The 22,519-nt window shown below is 36.5% G+C and overlaps 1 protein-coding gene across 1 annotated transcript in view; it reads right to left on the reverse strand.

Moving 5' to 3' along the window:
* LOC121388407 (genetic suppressor element 1-like) overlaps positions 1 to 22,519 on the reverse strand; it is a 101,898-nt gene that overhangs the window by 76,251 nt on the left and 3,128 nt on the right. Inside the window, exon 2 of the mRNA XM_041519717.1 lies at positions 11,006 to 11,102. Coding sequence (XP_041375651.1) covers positions 11,006 to 11,102 — 97 coding nt within the window. The remainder of the gene's footprint in view (positions 1 to 11,005; positions 11,103 to 22,519) is intronic.

A 22,519-nucleotide genomic window follows, 5' to 3' on the forward strand; every position in this document is an offset into this window, starting at 1 on the left:
CGAGATAACATGTGCACCAGACAGCACTTCCTGCCTGTGTGTCTGTACTTGTACAGATGGTTATTTTATAGAGGTGGTTGTTTTATAGAGGTGTTAACAAGCATACATGTAGGTACATGAGTACACTGTGAATAAACGACACTTGTTAATTCCTGAGATAACATCTGCACCAGCCAGCACTTCCTGCGTGCGTGTGTGTACCTGACATTTTACCTGCAGACTGCCAGACGCTTGTGGGTGCTAGGATAACTCATGTTCAGACCTTCTAACTGTTGTAACTAAATACAAACATAAAGCCGGGTCACATCGTCAACTTTGACTTGCTGATCCCGCTAACAGGTAGAATGCCAGGTAGGACAATCGACACGTATGTTATTTCAAGCAGGTGAAAAGTGCTGCATGCTCAAGTAGCTTATCAAAGGAAATACCGCCGCGCTTGACCGACCCCGCAGAGAAATCCACCTGAGCGGTATTATAGATGCAGTTAAAGCTATTTACAACAGCCACATTCTATTTCATATCAATATCATGTGTTAACAGTGTGTGTAAGGCGATACAACGTAGAAATTAATCAATATCAGCGTGTCTAATTCAGCTCATGATCCTAACCGGATTCAATGACGCTGTACGTAAAACCATCACGATTATGATCGCACAGGTTCTGGGTTCGAATCCCAACACAGACTTCAACCCAGACTGATTGTAAAACAACTAACTATTAACAGCTGCCCTGCATAGACAGCCCAGATAACACTAACAGAGATGGCATTAAGAATAGAAATATCAGGTGAAAATAGAATTACAGACGGCTATTACTATTGGTCTGCTGATGAATGTTGTGTGACCTAAACAGGTTGAAACCAAAGTCTAAGAATGACACAATTTCATTGGTTCATGTTAAAGATTAACACCAATCAGGGACAAGCTTTCAAACACAAATCACCAGGTCATCAACATGCACTAATTATGTAAAAATACTAACATTCAGTCTGGAAGTATTTATTCTCTGTAATTCCAACCTGATGAACATTTATTAATAATGTCCGAAAAATCACCAGCCTATGAATGAGATCTTTCGATGACCAATGTGTGCCAAGGACTGCATGCTTGAAGCTCAATTGGACATAAGCATTAAACTAAATTTAATATAAATTATCAATGAAGTATCATCATATCAAAAGACAAGTACAGAATTGTTTTCAATATTGCAGTTTATCAAGAATCATATTCAAAGTACCCATTTAACATCATATGTACATAAATTATTAAAGCAGTGATGTGCGAACAAAAGCTATTGCAATTTCATTTCATTGTTGCCACAAGAGAAGATGTAATGACTTGAAAAATGGAACAATTAAATTTCATTTGATACTTTGATCAATATGACATCCCCCAATGGAGTCTTCGTGGAATAGTTATTGCGATGGATAATGGAATACTGGATAAAACATATGGCAGATGTAACTAATGGAGTGCGTGTTGTAAAATAAGTCTGCCATCACACAGAGGTCTTTTATCCCCGATCTCATAATAATGACATTATGTCCACAGAACCTCAATACTATTAAGCTGTACAACAGCTACAAAACAGATGGCAATGTTTTATATTATTATTATAATCTATCTTCAGATTATAAACTTGATTTTAACGACACCACTCAGGATGCTCGGTCACTTGCCAATATGCTAATTTTAATAATAATTTGGCAACAATTTTTTTTTTAATTTGGCAAACAATTTTTTTTATTTTATTTAAGTAATGATTAATATTATTTTGGAAATTAACTGGGATTTTGCCATTTTTGAAGTTTAATATAAAAATGTGGCCAAATTTTTTGTTCAACCAGAGCTAGGCTGCCATCGAAATGAACGGGTGTTTGAATATTGACATCGTGCTAAATCCTGGTTGCCCATAATGGCGTACCTAAATCATCCAATTTAACAACAAAATTAACCAATGAAAAAGAGGATTATATGCTAGTTGTATTATAATAATTCATTCATTATCTTCTTTATATATGTTCCGAGAAACACACCATTTTACTTTTTAAATTATGAGAAATTACATTTTACAACTGAAGAGGTCAGAGGTATCTTAGCGTCGAGCTTCAATAAGGTGAAAACAGCATTTGCACACAACCTATGTCTTACACCCCCACATAACAGACAGTGAATAACCTGACAGGATGATCGATTCAGGGTGCATAAAATGTTAAAACTATTCTCCAGTTTGGATGTTTAAACAAAACAATAACAGCTATGTACTAAAGTTTGGATGATATTAAAACTGCCACTACAGAGAACTGCTTGCAAGATTTATGCCCGCGATACCTAGAGCTGTCTGAATTAACGATTTTAGGTCAAGATCCACAACACACACTGCATCATACTAATACTACTTTGTTTTTGGCAGACACCCATTCACGGCTAACTGTAAAAACCAAGGTATATAGTTTGCTATCACCTTGCTCATAACAGGGATGTGTTACCTACTTAAACAATAAAACTTGAAATGGTCTTTAAAAAGATGAAAACTCAATACCACTGTTACATAAAGGTGATTTTTTTTTTATCGTTTGAGATCAAATTCACTCTACCTTGTAAAATGATTTTATGTATAATAAAAAAGAAGAAAAGACAAAATGGGGGGAAAAGGAGGTGAAATCCAATACATCCTGTCATAAAAACTACTAAACTCACATTTTTCTATCTGTGAAATCTCCTTTATAAAACGTTTTAAGTTTAAAAATATACACTTGTGATATACATATACTGTATACATACCTGTGTATATCTATTTCTTACACACCCGTTGGTGAGAACACCATGCGTTATGTTTGGTTACACGTGGATGTTAACACATCTACGTGTGTTGGTGAGAACACCATGCGTTATGTTTGGTTACACGTGGATGTTAACACATCTACGTGTGTTGGTGAGAACACCATGCGTTATGTTTGGTTACACGTGGATGTTAACACATCTACGTGTGTTGGTGAGAACACCATGCGTTGTTTGGTTACACGTGGATGTTAACACATCTACGTGTGTTATCAATTTCAAGACATACGACTGGCTGCTCCTAGATGATGACCAGGTCACCAGTGCCATACAACCAATGAAAAACTACACGACTGAAATCGATTAGACTGTGACGTACATAGTTAACCTGACATTCATGTGTCTGTGATGTGTAAATCAGCTACAAGTGCAATGGCTGTAAATAATTTTTAGTTGAAAAAGATGTTAAAATTTGATTAAAACCTGGTTTTTGAGGATATGTAAGAAATAGAATAATACATTCGTGTCCATTAGATACCATTTATCTCACAACTCTTTGTTTAAAAACGTATCAAACTCGCTTTTGCTCGTTAGATACATTTTAAAACAACTCGTGAGATAATGGTATCTAACGGGCACTCATGTATTATTATTCTCTCTATATATTTATCATTTGAAAAACCAACAAAAAACATCTATTTTCAATCTGTGAAAATAGACATTAAGTTTGGTTAATCTACAAACTTGTAACACATGTTGATACAGTTTCTAAAGAGTGTATCACTGAAACACCCTTAAAGAACCAACTTGAGCTCATCAGCATAACCATTATTTCTCAGAGGGGCATGTATTTTTAAAATATGAAAAATCCATTTTGTGGCATTAGAAACACCAGGATGATCAGAAACACTTCAGATATATTCGGAAATGTATAATCTAAACAATAAAACCTAAGAAATGTCTGATTTCAGCGATCAAAGATGGCTCTTAATAGTGAAAATTATGTTGTGGTTTTTAAAAACCAGGGTCTATTACTTTAACATAATATGGCAACCACATGTAACCGACCCATCCCGTGTGTGGAGCGCATCAGTAAATTAAACAGTTCTTTTCGTTTCATCCTCAAGTGGGCCCCAAGACTGACATCACCAATGATTTAGGGAGCAGATTGGGGGTAGGGGGAAGAGGAGAGGTGAGAATTGGTAATAAATTTTTGTTTAATAAAATCAAGAAAACATTTTATAAGGGGAATTGTATGACTGAAGTTTTTTAATTACCAAAACACTGACAGTTTTTTAAAAAAGGGACTGTCCTGAGTTTGCAGCCATTGTAAGATGTTTCTGTGAGAGCGTTTTTGGTGCCTAGAATTACATACTAAATTCACTTTCTAGTTTAGAACACCTCTCACTGCAGGGCTAGCTCTGGATCAGCTGAACATTTCACCAAACTATCTATTAAACTTCCAAATTTAGATATAGATATATTCAGTTATTTTGTAACAAAATATTAATTAATACTTGAAATTCTTTGACCAAATTGAAACAAAATTTGCCTATTGTGTTTAAAATTTGCTACTTGTGTTTAAAATTTGCCTATTGTGTTTAAAATTTGCTACTTGTGTTTAAAATTTGCTACTGTGAAATTTGTCGCGTGCCCGAGCTAGCCCTGACGGTATATCCAAGGAGTTTGTTGCTGTGTCCAACTTACAATGGCAGCCAATTGAAGACAGTCCCTTTAAGTGTTAACCCCCACAGTACTGTGTTGTGACCGACTTGAGGGAAAGCCATTTGTTGATGAGACATGAAGCACCGTTACATGTAGGTATGAGATGTTCCCGACTGGTGCCAACAAACGATTGGTGAATTTTAAACCTGTTATAATTTTTCACTCCACCTCCCTGCAGCTTGAGTTTCCAACGTTTGAAATATCTCCAGGAACTAACTGCCTCAGTGTGCATGCGCAGGGTTTTACAGACTTGTCATAACAAAGATTTAAATAAACACAGATTTTACCACTTTCCACACAGTTCAAATGTTCGTACAGCAAGTAAAGCCTTAATCTAAGCTGACATTAGGCATGACAAATTAACAAAGATGAAAGAAGATATTACTGATGAAAATACAAACAACAACTTGTTAAATACACTCCAGTCATGTAGGATCGCCATTTCTTCAGGGCTCAACTTCAATAATCTGTTACCTATAGCAATTTTAAAAAGTTGGTGCCCAGTGCTCAAACTTAATAACGGCAACTCAATTACCATGGTTGTGATATAAATTGCTGTGGGTCAAGGGCGTTACCAATGGCACTTTTGTGTGCAGAACAAAAATAACTCCTATCGGTAAAGCATCGGCAAAACGTATCTATACAATTTTATACATTTGAGATAGACTTCATACATCAAAATAACCTTTCAGATAAGTTTATTTGCTGCAAGTCAGTTTAAAAAAACCATTTGCCATAGGGAGGCTAAAAATTGCCATTGGTGGGCCGTTAAACAAAAATGCTTTGGTAAATTCTTAAGTTCAAGCTCTGTTTGCCATAGCAAAAGTGCTCACCCACAGCAATTTTAAAACAGTGGTTGTTGCAACAAATAAACATACTAAAAACTAAAAATTATCTCTTCAACCAACAGCAGTAATTTTGATCCAACAGGAAGAAACTGCCCTTGAACTATGGCAATCCAACAACATTAAGTTCAAGCCCCTGTATCTTATACAGGAGTATCCCTGTCGGAGAGAACGCCGTGCAAGATATGAAGTATCACATGGTGATATCACAGATGTTGGATTTTGAATTAAAGATACCTAATTGGCTGCACCATGGTGATAACCTAAATGCTAAAGTCAAATCATCCAATGAAACTAACACTACTAAAACTGACTGCTGAAACAAGTTTTTGAGAATATTGAAGAAAAAGATAACATTTATCTCACAAATTGTTGTTTAAAAATTAATCTAATTTGTTTGTGTCACATACATTTCAAAATAACTCACAAAATAAATGACATTTAATGGCCACTCATGTAAAAAATAATAATTTTAAATCCCAAAACATTTCCACATTTGAGCCCAGATTATCAGCATATCCAAACAAAGATTATTTTGCATATATATAAGTTTCATAAGATACCACAACAAGAATCAATTACCGTATAAATGTTTTCCTAATTAATGCATTTTAAAAGTATTATTTTATAAAAAGTATTCCTTTTCCAAAACTTAACTATTTTTTCACTTTCAGGTCTATTCATTTAACTCATTGTATCATGAATTCTCTTTACAAATCTGTATTCATGTGTAACAGTGCTGTACAAACTGTGACTCATGTGGACAAATCTTGTAGAAAACAAAATGGAAGACTAACAAAATTACCTCCCATGAAAAAAAATCCAGCCTCATAAAATGACAATGAACAATACAAACTGAGTCTGTTTTAGAAACTGCAAAAACTCTAGTCAGAGTGTGTCAGTGGTGTACAGGTGATTTTTAACCAAATTATTTCGTAATGTTCAGCTGTCAAAATATTTGCTGTTACCCACTTAACATGAATTGTTTGAAGTTATTTTGAATGGTAAAACTGCCATCTTCATACCTCATCTCATAAATGTATTTTTTGACTACTGCAATACACAAACAGAAGTAAAAAACGTTTTAATACTAACAAAATCATTATCAACAGGTATCTTCACTGCCTGCATATAATTCATAAATAGTTTTGCCATTTTTAATACTTAACAACAACTAGACAAATGTGCTTGCATGCAATTGGAACCCACTGTACACAAAAAATGCAGGGATGCAATGATTTCCAGGTCCAGACCCCAATATATGCAGCCCTGCAATTGTTCACAGCAATCAGCAGAGCCATGGATATAGCTGTGGAGTTTTTAATTCACCACAACACTTTCTTGCCTTCGATATTCAGGTGGGTTTTTTTTTCAATGGCATGTTTTTTTTTGCCATGGACATTTTCTTAAGTATAGGGGTTTTATATGTGCATCCAATTAGTCTCACGGACCTGTAAAAATTAACCTGAAACTGACTATCCGTAGTTTTCTTTTTTTATTACAATAAACTGTGTTAAAGACTGATCTGGCTGATTACGTTACGTCAGTTGTTAGACCCCTATGTTTACACTCATTGTTAAACCCTGTAGATATAGACAAAATGCAACAATCTTTGTTTGAATGTGCCACCATTATGATTAAGTTACGTCAGTTGTTTGACTCCTGTGTTTACAGTCATTGCTAAACCCTGTAGATATAGACAAAATGCAACAATCTTTGTTTGAATGTGCCACCATTATGATTAAGTTACGTCAGTTGTTAGACTCCTGTGTTTACAGTCATTGTTAAACCCTGTAGATATAGACAAAATGCAACAATCTTTGTTTGAAAGTGCCACCATTATGATTAAGTTACGTCAGTTGTTAGACCCCTATGTTTACTCATTGTTAAACCCTGTAGATATAGACAAAATACAACAATCTTTGTTTGAATGTGCCACCATTATGATTAAGTTACGTCAGTTGTTAGACCCCCAGTTTACACTCATTGTTAAACCATGTAGATATAGACAAAATACAACAATCTTTGTTTGAATGTGCCATCATTATGATTAAGTTACGTCAGTTGTTAGACTCCTGTGTTTACAGTCATTGTTAAACCCTGTAGATATAGACAAAATACAACAATCTTTGTTTGAATGTGCCACCATTATGATTAAGTTACGTCAGTTGTTAGACTCCTGTGTTTACAGTCATTGTTAAACCCTGTAGATATAGACAAAATACAACAATCTTTGTTTGAATGTGCCACCATTATGATTAAGTTACGTCAGTTGTTAGACTCCTGTGTTTACAGTCATTGTTAAACCCTGTAGATATAGACAAAATGCAACAATCTTTGTTTGAATGTGCCACCATTATGATTAAGTTACGTCAGTTGTTAGACTCCTGTGTTTACAGTCATTGTTAAACCCTGTAGATATAGACAAAATGCAACAATCTTTGTTTGAATGTGCCACCATTATGATTAAGTTACGTCAGTTGTTAGACTCCTGTGTTTACAGTCATTGTTAAACCCTGTAGATATAGACAAAATACAACAATCTTTGTTTGAATGTGCCACCATTATGATTAAGTTACGTCAGTTGTTAGACCCCTATGTTTACTCATTGTTAAACCCTGTAGATATAGACAAAATACAACAATCTTTGTTTGAATGTGCCACCATTATGTTTAAGTTATGTCAGTTGTTAGACCCCCAGTTTACACTCATTGTTAAACCCTGTAGATATAGACAAAATACAACAATCTTTGTTTGAATGTGCCACCATTATGTTTAAGTTATGTCAGTTGTTAGACCCCCAGTTTACACTCATTGTTAAACCCTGTAGATATAGACAAAATGCAACAATCTTTGTTTGAATGTGCCACCATTATGATTAAGTTACGTCAGTTGTTAGACTCCTGTGTTTACAGTCATTGTTAAACCCTGTAGATATAGACAAAATACAACAATCTTTGTTTGAATGTGCCACCATTATGATTAAGTTACGTCAGTTGTTAGACCACTATCTTTATACTCATTGTTAAACCATGTAGATATAGACAAAATGCAACAATCTTTGTTTGAATGTGCCACCATTATGTTTAAGTTATGTCAGTTGTTAGACCCCCAGTTTACACTCATTGTTAAACCCTGTAGATATAGACAAAATACAACAATCTTTGTTTGAATGTGCCACCATTATGATTAAGTTACGTCAGTTGTTAGACCACTATCTTTATACTCATTGTTAAACCATGTAGATACAGACAAAATGCAACAATCTTTGTTTGAATGTGCCACCATTATGATCCAGTACATGGACAATCCTGTAATAAACATGCAGTGACACAAAGTGAGAGATGAACAGGGGTAGAAAGTAACACCCAACCCCTCGCTCAGGTAGTGTTTCTGCCAGAGACATTTTTGGTTATGGCGCTATGGAATAGAATGCAACCAGTCAGCAGGGGGTATAGGTTGGGGGCCTCCTCCCACAAAGAAAATGGGTTATGTTTAGGGTTAGGGTGAAGAAAATCATACAGTAATGATATAAAGAGTAATTAATTTTGTCTAAAGATTAACTTCAAAAGAAAACTTTGCAAATTTGTTTGGGTATGGCGCCATACCCGTTTTACCCTCTGGTAGAAACCCTGTCAGATGAAGTAAAAGTTACTGTGGATGAATAAAATGTTAAAGATCAGTCTAGTTCTATGGTATGTTCCAGTAATCAGTGTTCGCCATGAGTAAACTGAAGGTGAGCTCAAGACCACTCTCCTGATATGGCGCCAGGTGTAGTTGGGCAATCACTTGAAGTTTCAAAATAAAATTTATTTAAAATGTTTATTGCAAGACAATCAATTTGGTTCTCTCCTAAATATTTTCAAACAAATATGAAGGGGAGTGGGAGACTCAATAAAAAAAGAAAGAAAGAAATGTTTTATTTAACGACGCTCTCAACACATTGTATTTACGGTTATATGGCGTCAGACATATGGTTAAAGACCACACAGATATTGAGAGAGGAAACCTTCTGTCGTCATTTCATGGGCTACTCTTTTTGATTAGCAGCAAGGGATCTTTTATATGCACCATCCCACAGACAGGGTAGTACATACCACAGCTTTTGATATACCAGTCATGGTGCACTAGCTGGAACGAGAAATAGCCCAATGGGGCCACCGACCGTGCACAGAGCGATTGCTGTACCACTGGGCTACGTCTCACCCTGAGACTGAATAATTACATATGGCATATGTAGACTTCCTGGCGAAGACTGAATGATTACGTATGGCATATGTAGACTTCCTGGCGAAGACTGAATGATTACGTATGGCATATGTAGACTTCCTGGCGAAGACTGAATGATTACGTATGGCATATGTAGACTTCCTGGCGAAGACTGAATGATTACGTATGGCATATGTAGACTTCCTGGCGAAGACTGAATGATTACGTATGGCATATGTAGACTTCCTGGCGAAGACTGAATGATTACGTATGGCATATGTAGACTTCCTGGCGAAGACTGAATGATTACGTATGGCATATGTAGACTTCCTGGCGAAGACTGAATGATTACGTATGGCATATGTAGACTTCCTGGCGAAGACTGAATGATTACGTATGGCATACGTAGACTTCCTGGCGAAGACTGAATGATTACGTATGGCATACGTAGACTTCCTGGCGAAGACTGAATGATTACGTATGGCATACGTAGACTTCCTGGCGAAGACTGAATGATTACGTATGGCATACGTAGACTTCCTGGCGAAGACTGAATGATTACGTATGGCATACGTAGACTTCCTGGCGAAGACTGAATGATTACGTATGGCATACGTAGACTTCCTGGCGAAGACTGAATAATTACGTATGGCATACGTAGACTTCCCGGCAAAGACTGAATAATTACGTATGGCATACGTAGACTTCCCGGCGAAGACTGAATAATTACGTATGGCATACGTAGACTTCCCGGCGAAGACTGAATAATTACATTTATTACACCGCAGTGAGAGAGAACATAGTGATAACATTTCCTCTCTGTGTGACAAACAATTATACAATGACAACATTTTGGTAAGCGACACCATTTTTTTCCAGTTTTAATGTGCATTCAGCATTACTTGTTTTGCAAATGAAACTGTTATCATATGCCATACATAAAAATCAATTGTAGCATGCTGTAATAAAACTTTTTAAATGTACTCGTTTCTAGTTAGACTTTTATATTACAACTTGAGTGTTTATGATCGTACATGAATCGCTTTTAACTCAATATTCAGAATCACGTCACAAAGCATTTGGCTAATTGACTAGAAATATCACTAATCAAGATTTTGAAAACAAAATGTACCGTGGTTGGTACCGGACACAGACATAACAGTCTCTCACAGACACATATTTAATATCTCTGTATAGATTTCATTACTAGTATAGTATTCAGGTATGGTATTCAGTCACATTAAAGATGGAGGTTTTGGGGGTGGGGGTGGGGGTTGGACAATCTACAAATCTTCACATCTATAATTCACAATTTTCCTACCAACAATGGTTGACCCTTGATTTGTCACGTGAAGACTTGTAACCTTTCTAGGCTGGTATAGTCCCTCAGTCAATAAAAAAAAATCTCTCTAAATTTCTACCCCTGATCAAAGAAAAACACTCACTTGAAATATCCATCGTTTTGGCTACATCGGGCATGCATGAGTTGCTGTCATCATCCATATCAGCGAACTTGGCTCTCGCCTCACTGATACAGTCCTCCTGTCAACAAAAACAAATTCACTTGAAGTGACAAAAATATAGCACTAATAATTGTACAGCATGTCAGTGTTTCTGCCAGTAAGAAAGTTTTGGGTATGGCACTATGGAATTGAATGCAATCACAGTCAACAGAGGGTATGAAGGGCTTCCTCCCCAAGAAAGAAAATGGGTTAAGTTTAGGGTTAGGGTTAAGAAAAGCATACAGTAATGATAAGAATAATTAACTATGTCAAAAGGTTAACTTAAAAAAATTAAATCTGCCAAAATTTGGATACGGCACCATACCCGTTTTACCCTCCAACAGAAACCCTGCCTGTTAAACAGGAGTGCTTTTATACATCAGCATATATATATTTACTTAAATAAGACTATCCAGATGTACAAGTACCTGAAAATATCTTACTGTTAAATTAAAGGCCTCATATGATAAAAATAAATTATACTGATAAACTTAAATCTATTGAACAATTAATTGTTTTTCGAGATTACACCACATGTTAAATTTCATTTTATATGACATTTGTGACTTTGGTTAACATGTCTAAATGATGCGATGTTGGGTGTTAGGTCATGTATATTAAACATAATGCACAATTTGCGCTATAATTGATGACAGTAACGAAGACAGTTTGCAAAACGCAGATGTCTTATAATGGTCTTTTATTAGTAAAATGTGGTAGTGTCCGTTACATGGTGTCGGCTTCACTTGATCTGCAAACAGAATGTCCCCAATTACTACACTTAATGTTTTAGCCAAAACTTAAGCTCCGTTAAAAACATGATCAAATAATATTACTACCAATCAGATGTGCAGTTATCCTGTAACCACCGTTTCTATTGACAGATTATGAGGACAGATGAAGCAAAGTCATATAGGTATAGTAGCAGGATATCACTTTAAACATAGCTACATTACAAAATTACTCGTCTGACCTCTAGGTCATCGTCCAATGCGACTCAAATAACAGAAATAATAGTTTTTCCCCTTAATTTTTATGATCTGCAAGATAAAGATAATAACTAGTTAATGACGTCGGATATCGGCTTTATCTTGTTCAGGTCAAATGTAAATTTCGCTTGGCTAAGTGTCGCAGAATTTCCCATTCTTACCATCACAGGATAAAGCCAATTACCGATATCATTAACTAGTTATTCTCTATTTACTCTATAATTATTTGATGTACGTCAAACCACAACATAGAAGTACCAGATTTTGTGTCGGCAACCTACGGAACATATGTATTGTGACAAAAACATTTTGGGAATAAGTGTCTAATGACACCGTGGCACATTATATACTAGTTAGTTAGTGTCTAAACACACGGCTATTTACAACTTTGGCCAAAACGAGAGAGAGGAAAGGAATATTTGTTTGACAACATGTTAATTTGATATCTTGTCCATAAACAAAAAGAGAAGAAACCTGCAAAGGATCTTTTACATGTATACATGTAGGACTTTTCCGTGAACGGGACAGTATATACCATAGCCTTTAATATACCTGTCGTAGGACACTGATTAGCATAGGTGTACGGTCTCCCGTTTTTGTAGGGGGAGGGGAGGCTGATTTTTGCCTCAATCAAAGGTAAATGCTTGAATCTGATTTAAAACATTTATATTCATATTATTAGCATTACTACTAAACAGTTACATGTATATAGGGAAGGAAGGAAATGTTTTATTTAACGACACACTCAACATATTTTATTTACAGTTATATGGTGTCGGACATATGGTTAAGGACCACAGATATTGAGGGAGGAAACCCGCTGTCGCCACTTCATGGACTACTCTTTTCGATTAACAGCAAGGGATCTTCTATATGCACCATCCCATACAGGATAGCACATACCACGGCCTTTGATATACCAGTTGTGGTGCACTGGCTGGAGTGAGAAATAGCCTGTATATAGGGTTGCAAACAAATCACTACATATTTTAAAACAAATTACAACCAACATTGAGTTATTAAATGATGGAAATAATGGTGAAATGCTTTCAAGCCAGTTCATTTTTACTCCATAGTCTTTGCCTAAATTCAACAATTTCCTCCAGCATATGGTGGGGGTTGGGGTAGGGGTGCAGATGCCCCAATCCCCTCCCTATATCATCCGCATATGCTGGTTGAGACAGGCCACCCCCAACCCCAACCCCGAACTTTTAGAGGTGAACGTATCCTGTGATTAATGACAATTCCAGCCAACAGTTTAGCTCTGAGCTACATCATTGTGGAAAACAGAAATGACTGTTTCAGCTGGGTGCCACACAAAAGAAACAGACAGAGAGAGAGAGAAAGAGAAAGAGATCGTTTTCACAATGAGAGGCCAGAAATAGTGGGGCAGATCCAGCTTAAACTGGTTCCTCTGAAGAAATTGATTGCTGGTAATGGCCTGGGATCCCCAAACGACCCATCTGCTTCCATGAGCCAATCATAAAACAGACGTGTATAGGCTACTGGGCACAAGTCACAATGCAGCCACAATTCTGCAGGATCTGTTCAAGTTAATTCTTAACAATGAATCACCGATAAAGATACATGTTTGAATTACACGTAAAGTGTATGTCTATCTTCGTAGTGCTCAACGTCTGTAAAAATACATGTGTGTGTGTATAAATAGTGCTTACCTTGTCCATTGCCAAATTAGCCAAAATTGCTGTTTTAATACTAAGTGGCTATAACATTTATGAGAATTAATAATTAAAACAATTAATTAGCCCTTTTTAAATCATGTTCAAGGAAATACTCTACATATTTAAAAAATACTAACTACATTTTTCCCAGTGTGAGTTCCGTATAAATTAGTCTCAACATCATACATGTATAAAAAATGATAATAATTTTTAAAATCCCACAATTTAAAGTTGATTAGCAAAACAAGGTATGAACTACATTTTTCACAAAACCAATGTAATTGATATGTGGCTTATGTTTAAAATATCCTTGAGATTTCAGTTTTAACAAAATTGACAAATGCAAATTAAATCTGAAATAAAGTCAATAGTATATGACACTACTTGTAATTCACTGTAAACCTGAAGCAGATTTAGAACTGAGCACAATCAAGGTGTGTTGAAAATAACACGAAGTTTCAGATAAAATGTATTAAAATTGTAAAATTGTATTGAGAGACAATCACTTTCCTGCTCACCTAAAACTTAATTTCTTGGCCTGTTAACTCAATGTGGAGAGGAGTGGGAGTGATCACTTTTCTTTCCTGTCGGAAATACTGTAGTGAAGCCAAGTGAACTTATTCGTCATCACATGTATAATTTTTTTTACTGTTTGTTTTGTTTATCAACACCACTAGAGCACACTGATGTATTAATCATTGGCTATTGGATGTCAAACATTTGGTAATTTTTACATATAGTCTTAGAGAAGAAGCCTGCTAAATTTTTCCATTAGTTACAAGGGATCTTTTATATGCACCATCCCACAGACAGGATAGCACATACCACAGCCTTTGATATACCACTCATGGTGCACAGGCTGGAATGAGAAATGGCCAAATGAGCCCACTGATGTGTGGATGGATCCGAGACCGACCAGTATCAAGCAAGTGCTTTACCACTAGACTATATCCCGCTCCCATGTCATGTTTAAATTTAAGGTCAGCCATAAAAACGTCTTGCATGACTGTAACTGTATTACGCTATGCTTGGGTTAGAGTCCCAGCTTAGACACACAGGTTAACTACAATGCTGGAAGTCAGAAATAGCAAGCCTATAATTATGGCACAACAGGGTGGATTCATGCATGTAACTTTCTGAATGCCAGCTAATCAAGTGAAGTAGGGTGTTGCCTGCATGAAACGTTTTAATACAAGTTACTCCCCATCTCACAGGTACTCAAGAATTTAAAAACACCGTCACCAGTTTGCGGGATTTAGCTCAGTCGGTTGAGTGCTCGCCTGAGTTCAAACCACTTTGGTCGATCCATTCAACTGACTGAAAAAAAATTCTGTTCCAACCAGTACACCACAACTGGACAAAGGTTGTGGTATGTGCTTTCCTGTCAGTGGGATGGTTCATATAAAAGATCCCTTGCTGCTAATGGGAAAATGTAACAGGTTTGAGAGAGAGAGAGAGAGAGAGAGAGAGAGAGAGAGAGAGAGAGAGAGAGAGAGAGAGAGAGAGAGAGAGAGAGAGAGAGAGAGAGAGAGAGGAAGAATGAGGATGACCAGAAACATTGAACATATACAGATACTGGTAATTCTAAACGAACACTTGTTCCAACCAGTACACCACAACTGGACAAAGACCGTGATATGTGCTATCCTGTCTGTGGGAAAATGCATATAAAAGACCCCTTTCTGCATTAGGAAAAAATGTTGCGGGATTCTTCCGATGACAATGAGTCAGAATAACCAAATTTTTGACATTCAATAGCTGAGGATTAATTAATCAATGTGCTCTAGTGGTGTTATTAAACAAAACAAACTTTCTAAACGAACATGTACTGTATTTAATGAGAAATTTTAGTTGTTAAAAAGTTTCTGTCAGAAACATTTCACAACGGCAGCAAACTCAGGACAGTCCCTTTAAAAACGTTTTAATTCAGTATGTACAAAAACCTGCATATGCACCTGTACAGAATGTACTAAACTTTACTTTAAAAAAAAGAAAAAAAGGCACAATAGTCGATTCTTGCATCTGCCAAGCTACAACAAGGGTCAGCCCATATCAGTTTAACACAGAATTCGATAGTGTTGTCCTTAACCAGTTTTCCTCAGATCTTAAACTGGTGTTCTGTTTGCAGGTTGGTTACACAACTTTAAATTCAAGCGAACCATCAATCAATCATGAGTTCAAGCGAACGAACAATCAATTAGGTAGGGAACCACTGTGTTTGAGAATTAAATGTTGCAAACTTAAGGATCTGTTGTTTCTGCATTCAGATACATGTATATTACAAAAGTACATGTATACGATTACAGTACCTATTCCAAGATTATTCTAGACTGAGTTTCGGACACTTAAATCAGCTGCAAACTTAGTCAAATTGAAAAACACCCCTAAGAACTGATCACTGCCATCTCAGATCCCATATGTACCGCCTGAAACTGGCAGACACTGATGAATGTCCATGTCAAACAGGACCACAGTCCCCAGAGCACATCCTACAATTCTGCCTCCTCTACAATGAAGCCAGGATAAAGCACTGGCCGAACGGAGCAACACTGGCTGTCAAGCTTTGGGGTTCCAAAGAAGACTTGATAGAGACAGCGTTTTTTATCACCACAACCGGACTCTAAATCTAAAACATGATCAACTATAGCTTGAACGCAGAAGAAGAAGAAGCTTACTGCATAATCAGGTTGAAGAAAATACATTTAGAATTTTGGTACATGTATGGTACAAAAACATCATGGCTCTGCAACTCATACGTTACACAAAGTTAGGTAACCGCCTTCTCGGTGGTTAAAGCTACACTAGCTACAGGTAGATAAAAATAGTATGAATGGACTTTCAGTTACCTAACATTTTGAAAAACTGTCCTCTTGTAGTTCTGAGTAAAGATATCAGATTGAAACATATCCATGATCATGAAGCTCAAAACTGACAAGACCAACTGAACTGACACTCAAAATGCACAATATGCTATCTGATCAATGATCAATTTTACAAGCAGCTATTTCTTTTCATCTTATTTTAGACAATATTCCAGATGTATACACGTATGTACCCAGGGTTCCTCATGTTCAGGAGTGATAATATACTTGTATGTACGAGGGCTCAAATTGTAATTGCAGTCATTGAGATATAAACTGTCATAGGTCAGAGACATCAACGAAACTTTTGTGCCATTGGATAAAATACACCAATGTCTCTAAAGCCCCTGGATGACTTCATACATCAAAATATCCTTTTAGTCATGTTTATCTGCTGCAAAAGTCACTTAAATTATTTTTTAATTGCCATCGGTTGACCATTCTTCAGTTCGCATCCTGATGTATGCTAATAATAAGATTTTAATAGTTTTATATCATGTTTGTCTTTAAAAAACATACATGTACACTCAGATAATTGAAAACTGGCATCAACCATTTATGAATACTTAATGCCAAAACAAATTCAGGTAACCTATTTCATTTTTGCATAACCCTTCAAGACCATATAAATGATGTCCTTAATTATTAATGTGTGAACACAACTTTTAATGGGTTACACAAAACTAGGCTTACACAAGCGAACTGAGAACAGAAGTTCTACTGCTCTCACAATTTCAGGCCTTGACCGTAACATTTTTCAGTGGTAGTCCCTGGGCTACCAGGTTATGAAATCCAGTAGCCCTCAGTAAAAATTGGTATCCCCATAAAAGCAAAATCATCTATTTTTATTAAAACATGTTGTTTTAGGTGTTAAGCATCTTGTTCATTGCGTAGTAACTGGATGCACCAAAAAGATCTAGTAGCCTGACAGACTACTGTGTTTAGACATCTGGTAGCCCAAGTGAGAAATCAGTAGCCAAAATACCCCAGGCTACAACTAAGGTCGAGCTCTGAATTTCAGTGGCCTCAGATTGCTTCCCACTAGAAAAACTTAATTTCAAGGCTTGGACAAGTGGTACAGATACTTACACTTGGACAAATGGTACAGATACTTACACTTGGACAAATGGTACAGATACTTACACTTGGACAAATGGTACAGATACTTACACTTGGACAAATGGTACAGATACTTACACTTGGACAAATGGTACAGATACTTACACTTGGAGCAATAGTACAGATACTTACACTTGGACAAATGGTACAGATACTTACACTTGGACAAATGGTACAGATACTTACACTTGGAGCAATGGTACAGATACTTACACTTGGAGCAATGGTACAGATACTTACACTTGGAGCAATGGTACAGATACTTACACTTGGAGCAAGTGGTACAGATACTTACACTTGGACAAGTGGTACAGATACTTACACTTGGAGCAATGGTAGATACTTACACTTGGACAAGTGGTACAGATACTTACACTTGGAGCAATGGTACAGATACTTACACTTGGACAATGGTACAGATACTTACACTTGGAGCAATGGTACAGATACTTACACTTGGACAAATGGTACAGATACTTACACTTGGACAAATGGTACAGATACTTACACTTGGACAAGTGGTACAGATACTTACACTTGGAGCAATGGTACAGATACTTACACTTGGAGCAATGGTAGATACTTACACTTGGACAAATGGGTACAAATGGTACGATACTTACACTTGGACAAATGGTACAGATACTTACACTTGGACAATGGTACAGATACTTACACTTGGACAAATGGTACAGATACTTACACTTGGAGCAATAGTACAGATACTTACACTTGGAGCAATGGTAGATATTTACACTTGGACAAATGGTACAAATACGTACACTTGGACAAATGGTACAGATACTTACACTTGGACAAATGGTACAGATACTTACACTTGGAGCAATGGTAGATACTTACACTTGGACAAATGGTACAGATACTTACACTTGGACAAATGGTACAGATACTTACACTTGGAGCAATGGTACAGATACTTACACTTGGACAAATGGTACAGATACTTACACTTGGAGCAATGGTACAGATACTTACACTTGGAGCAAATGGTACAGATACTTACACTTGGAGCAATAGTACAGATACTTACACTTGGAGCAATGGTACAGATACTTACACTTGGAGCAATGGTACAGATACTTACACTTGGAGCAATGGTACAGATACTTACACTTGGAGCAATAGTACAGATACTTACACTTGGAGCAATAGTACAGATACTTACACTTGGAGCAATGGTACAGATACTTACACTTGGAGCAATGGTACAGATACTTACACTTGGAGCAATAGTACAGATACTTACACTTGGAGCAATGGTACAGATACTTACACTTGGAGCAATAGTACAGATACTTACACTTGGAGCAATGGTAGATACTTACACTTGGACAAATGGTACAGATACTTACACTTGGACAAATGGTACAGATACTTACACTTGGACAAATGGTACAGATACTTACACTTGGACAAATGGTACAGATACTTACACTTGGACAAATGGTAGATACTTACACTTGGACAAATGGTACAGATACGTACACTTGGACAAATGGTACAGATACTTACACTTGGACAAATGGTACAGATACTTACACTTGGAGCAATAATACAGATACTTACACTTGGAGCAATGGTATAAGTACACTTGGACAAATGGTAGATACATACACTTGGACAAATGGTACAGATACGTACACTTGGACAAATGGTACAGATACTTACACTTGGACAAATGGTACAGATACTTACACTTGGACAAATGGTACAGATACTTACACTTGGACAAATGGTACAGATACTTACACTTGGAGCAATGGTACAGATACTTACACTTGGAGCAATGGTAGATATTTACACTTGGACAAATGGTACAGATACTTACACTTGGACAAATGGTACAGATACTTACACTTGGAGCAATGGTACAGATACTTACACTTGGAGCAATGGTACAGATACTTACACTTGGAGCAATGGTACAGATATTTACACTTGGACAAATGGTACAGATACTTACACTTGGAGCAATGGTACAGATACTTACACTTGGAGCAATGGTAGATATTTACACTTGGACAAATGGTACAGATACTTACACTTGGAGCAATGGTAGATATTTACACTTGGACAAATGGTACAGATATTTACACTTGGACAAATGGTACAGATACTTACACTTGGATACTTACACTTGGACAAATGGTACAGATACTTACACTTGGAGCAATGGTAGATATTTACACTTGGACAAACTTGGACAAATGGTACAGATACTTACACTTGGAGCAAATATACTTACACTTGGACAAATGGTACAGATACTTACACTTGGAGCAATGGTACAGATACTTACACTTGGACAAATGGTACAGATACTTACACTTGGAGCAATGGTACAGATACTTACACTTGGAGCAATGGTAGATATTTACACTTGGACAAATGGTACAGATACTTACACTTGGAGCAATGGTAGATATTTACACTTGGACAAATGGTACAGATATTTACACTTGGACAAATGGTACAGATACTTACACTTGGACAAATGGTACAGATACTTACACTTGGAGCAATGGTAGATATTTACACTTGGACAAATGGTACAGATATTTACACTTGGACAAATGGTACAGATACTTACACTTGGAGCAATGGTACAGATACTTACACTTGGACAAATGGTACAGATACTTACACTTGGACAAATGGTACAGATACTTACACTTGGACAAATGGTACAGATACTTACACTTGGACAAATGGTACAGATACTTACACTTGGACAAATGGTACAGATACTTACACTTGGAGCAATGGTAGATACTTACACTTGGACAAATGGTAGATACTTACACTTGGACAAATGGTACAGATACTTACACTTGGACAAATGGTAGATACTTACACTTGGAGCAATGGTAGATATTTACACTTGGACAAATGGTACAGATACTTACACTTGGACAAATGGTACAGATACTTACACTTGGACAAATGGTACAGATACTTACACTTGGACAAATGGTACAGATACTTACACTTGGACAAATGGTACAGATACTTACACTTGGAGCAATGGTAGATACTTACACTTGGACAAATGGTAGATACTTACACTTGGACAAATGGTACATATACGTACACTTGAACAAATGGTACAGATACTTACACTTGGAGCAATGGTAGATATTTACACTTGGACAAATGGTACAGATACTTACACTTGGACAAATGGTACAGATACTTACACTTGGACAAATGGTACAGATACTTACACTTGGACAAATGGTACAGATACTTACACTTGGAGCAATGGTAGATACTTACACTTGGACAAATGGTACAGATACTTACACTTGGACAAATGGTACATATACTTACACTTGGACAAATGGTACAGATACTTACACTTGGACAAATGGTACAGATACTTACACTTGGACAAGTGGTACAGATACTTACACTTGGAGCAATGGTAGATACTTACACTTGGACAAATGGTACAGATACTTACACTTGGAGCAATGGTAGATACTTACACTTGGACAAATGGTAGATACTTACACTTGGACAAATGGTAGATACTTACACTTGGACAAATGGTACAGATACTTACACTTGGACAAATGGTACAGATACTTACACTTGGACAAATGGTACAGATACTTACACTTGGACAAATGGTACAGATACTTACACTTGGACAAATGGTACAGATACTTACACTTGGACAAATGGTACAGATACTTACACTTGGACAAATGGTACAGATACTTACACTTGGACAAATGGTACAGATACTTACACTTGGAGCAATGGTACAGATACTTACACTTGGAGCAATGGTAGATATTTATACTTGGAGCAATGGTAGATATTTACACTTGGAGCAATGGTAGATATTTACACTTGGAGCAATGGTAGATATTTACACTTGGAGCAATGGTACAGATACTTACACTTGGAGCAATGGTAGATATTTACACTTGGACAAGTGGTACAGATACTTACACTTGGACAAATGGTACAGATACTTACACTTGGACAAGTGGTACAGATACTTACACTTGGAGCAATGGTACAGATACTTACACTTGGAGCAATGCTTGGTTTAACCCAATTCACTGGAACATCACTATATGTACTGTACATGTATGTAGTTAATACAATATACCCCAAATGTTAAAAACAATTTAAATGCTATTTTAAATTCTTTAATGAGATTGTGTTCATTACAGTAATGAAACATATATATTCACACAATCCACCTGTTAAAAACCATATCTATCAGTGGGTATCTTTTTCTTTTTTAAATAATCATATCACAAACAAACAAAATTAAACGAGAGCATGGCAGGACATCATCAGTAAAAAAAAAATATTAGCTACAGTTGGTGATTAATATATATACTATTTAATGTTTTAGAATCGTGTAACCATCTCTGAAATGTGCGCAGCAAATTGCGACATAATACCAAGGATAATTTTAACGTTTTTAAAATTTAGATTCTAAAGAGACAGTTTGGTGATCAGCTGAACTTAGTAACTACCAATTAATGTTTTAGAATGGTGTAGTGATCTCTGAAACTTGTGTGGCAAGTCGCCATGTGATACTGAATACAATGTTTTAGAATGGTGTAGCGATCTCTGAAACGTGTGTGGCAAGTCGCCATGTGATACTGAATACAATGTTTTAGAATGGTGTAGCGATCTCTGAAACGTGTGTGGCAAGTCGCCATGTGATACTGAATACAATGTTTTAGAATGGTGTAGCGATCTCTGAAACGTGTGTCACTAGCCATGGGATTGGGAGTGGGGCTACCATAATCTAGAAGC

This window comes from Gigantopelta aegis, chromosome 14 (genome assembly GCF_016097555.1).
Source record: "Gigantopelta aegis isolate Gae_Host chromosome 14, Gae_host_genome, whole genome shotgun sequence".
Classification (NCBI taxonomy): Eukaryota; Metazoa; Mollusca; class Gastropoda; order Neomphalida; family Peltospiridae; genus Gigantopelta; species Gigantopelta aegis.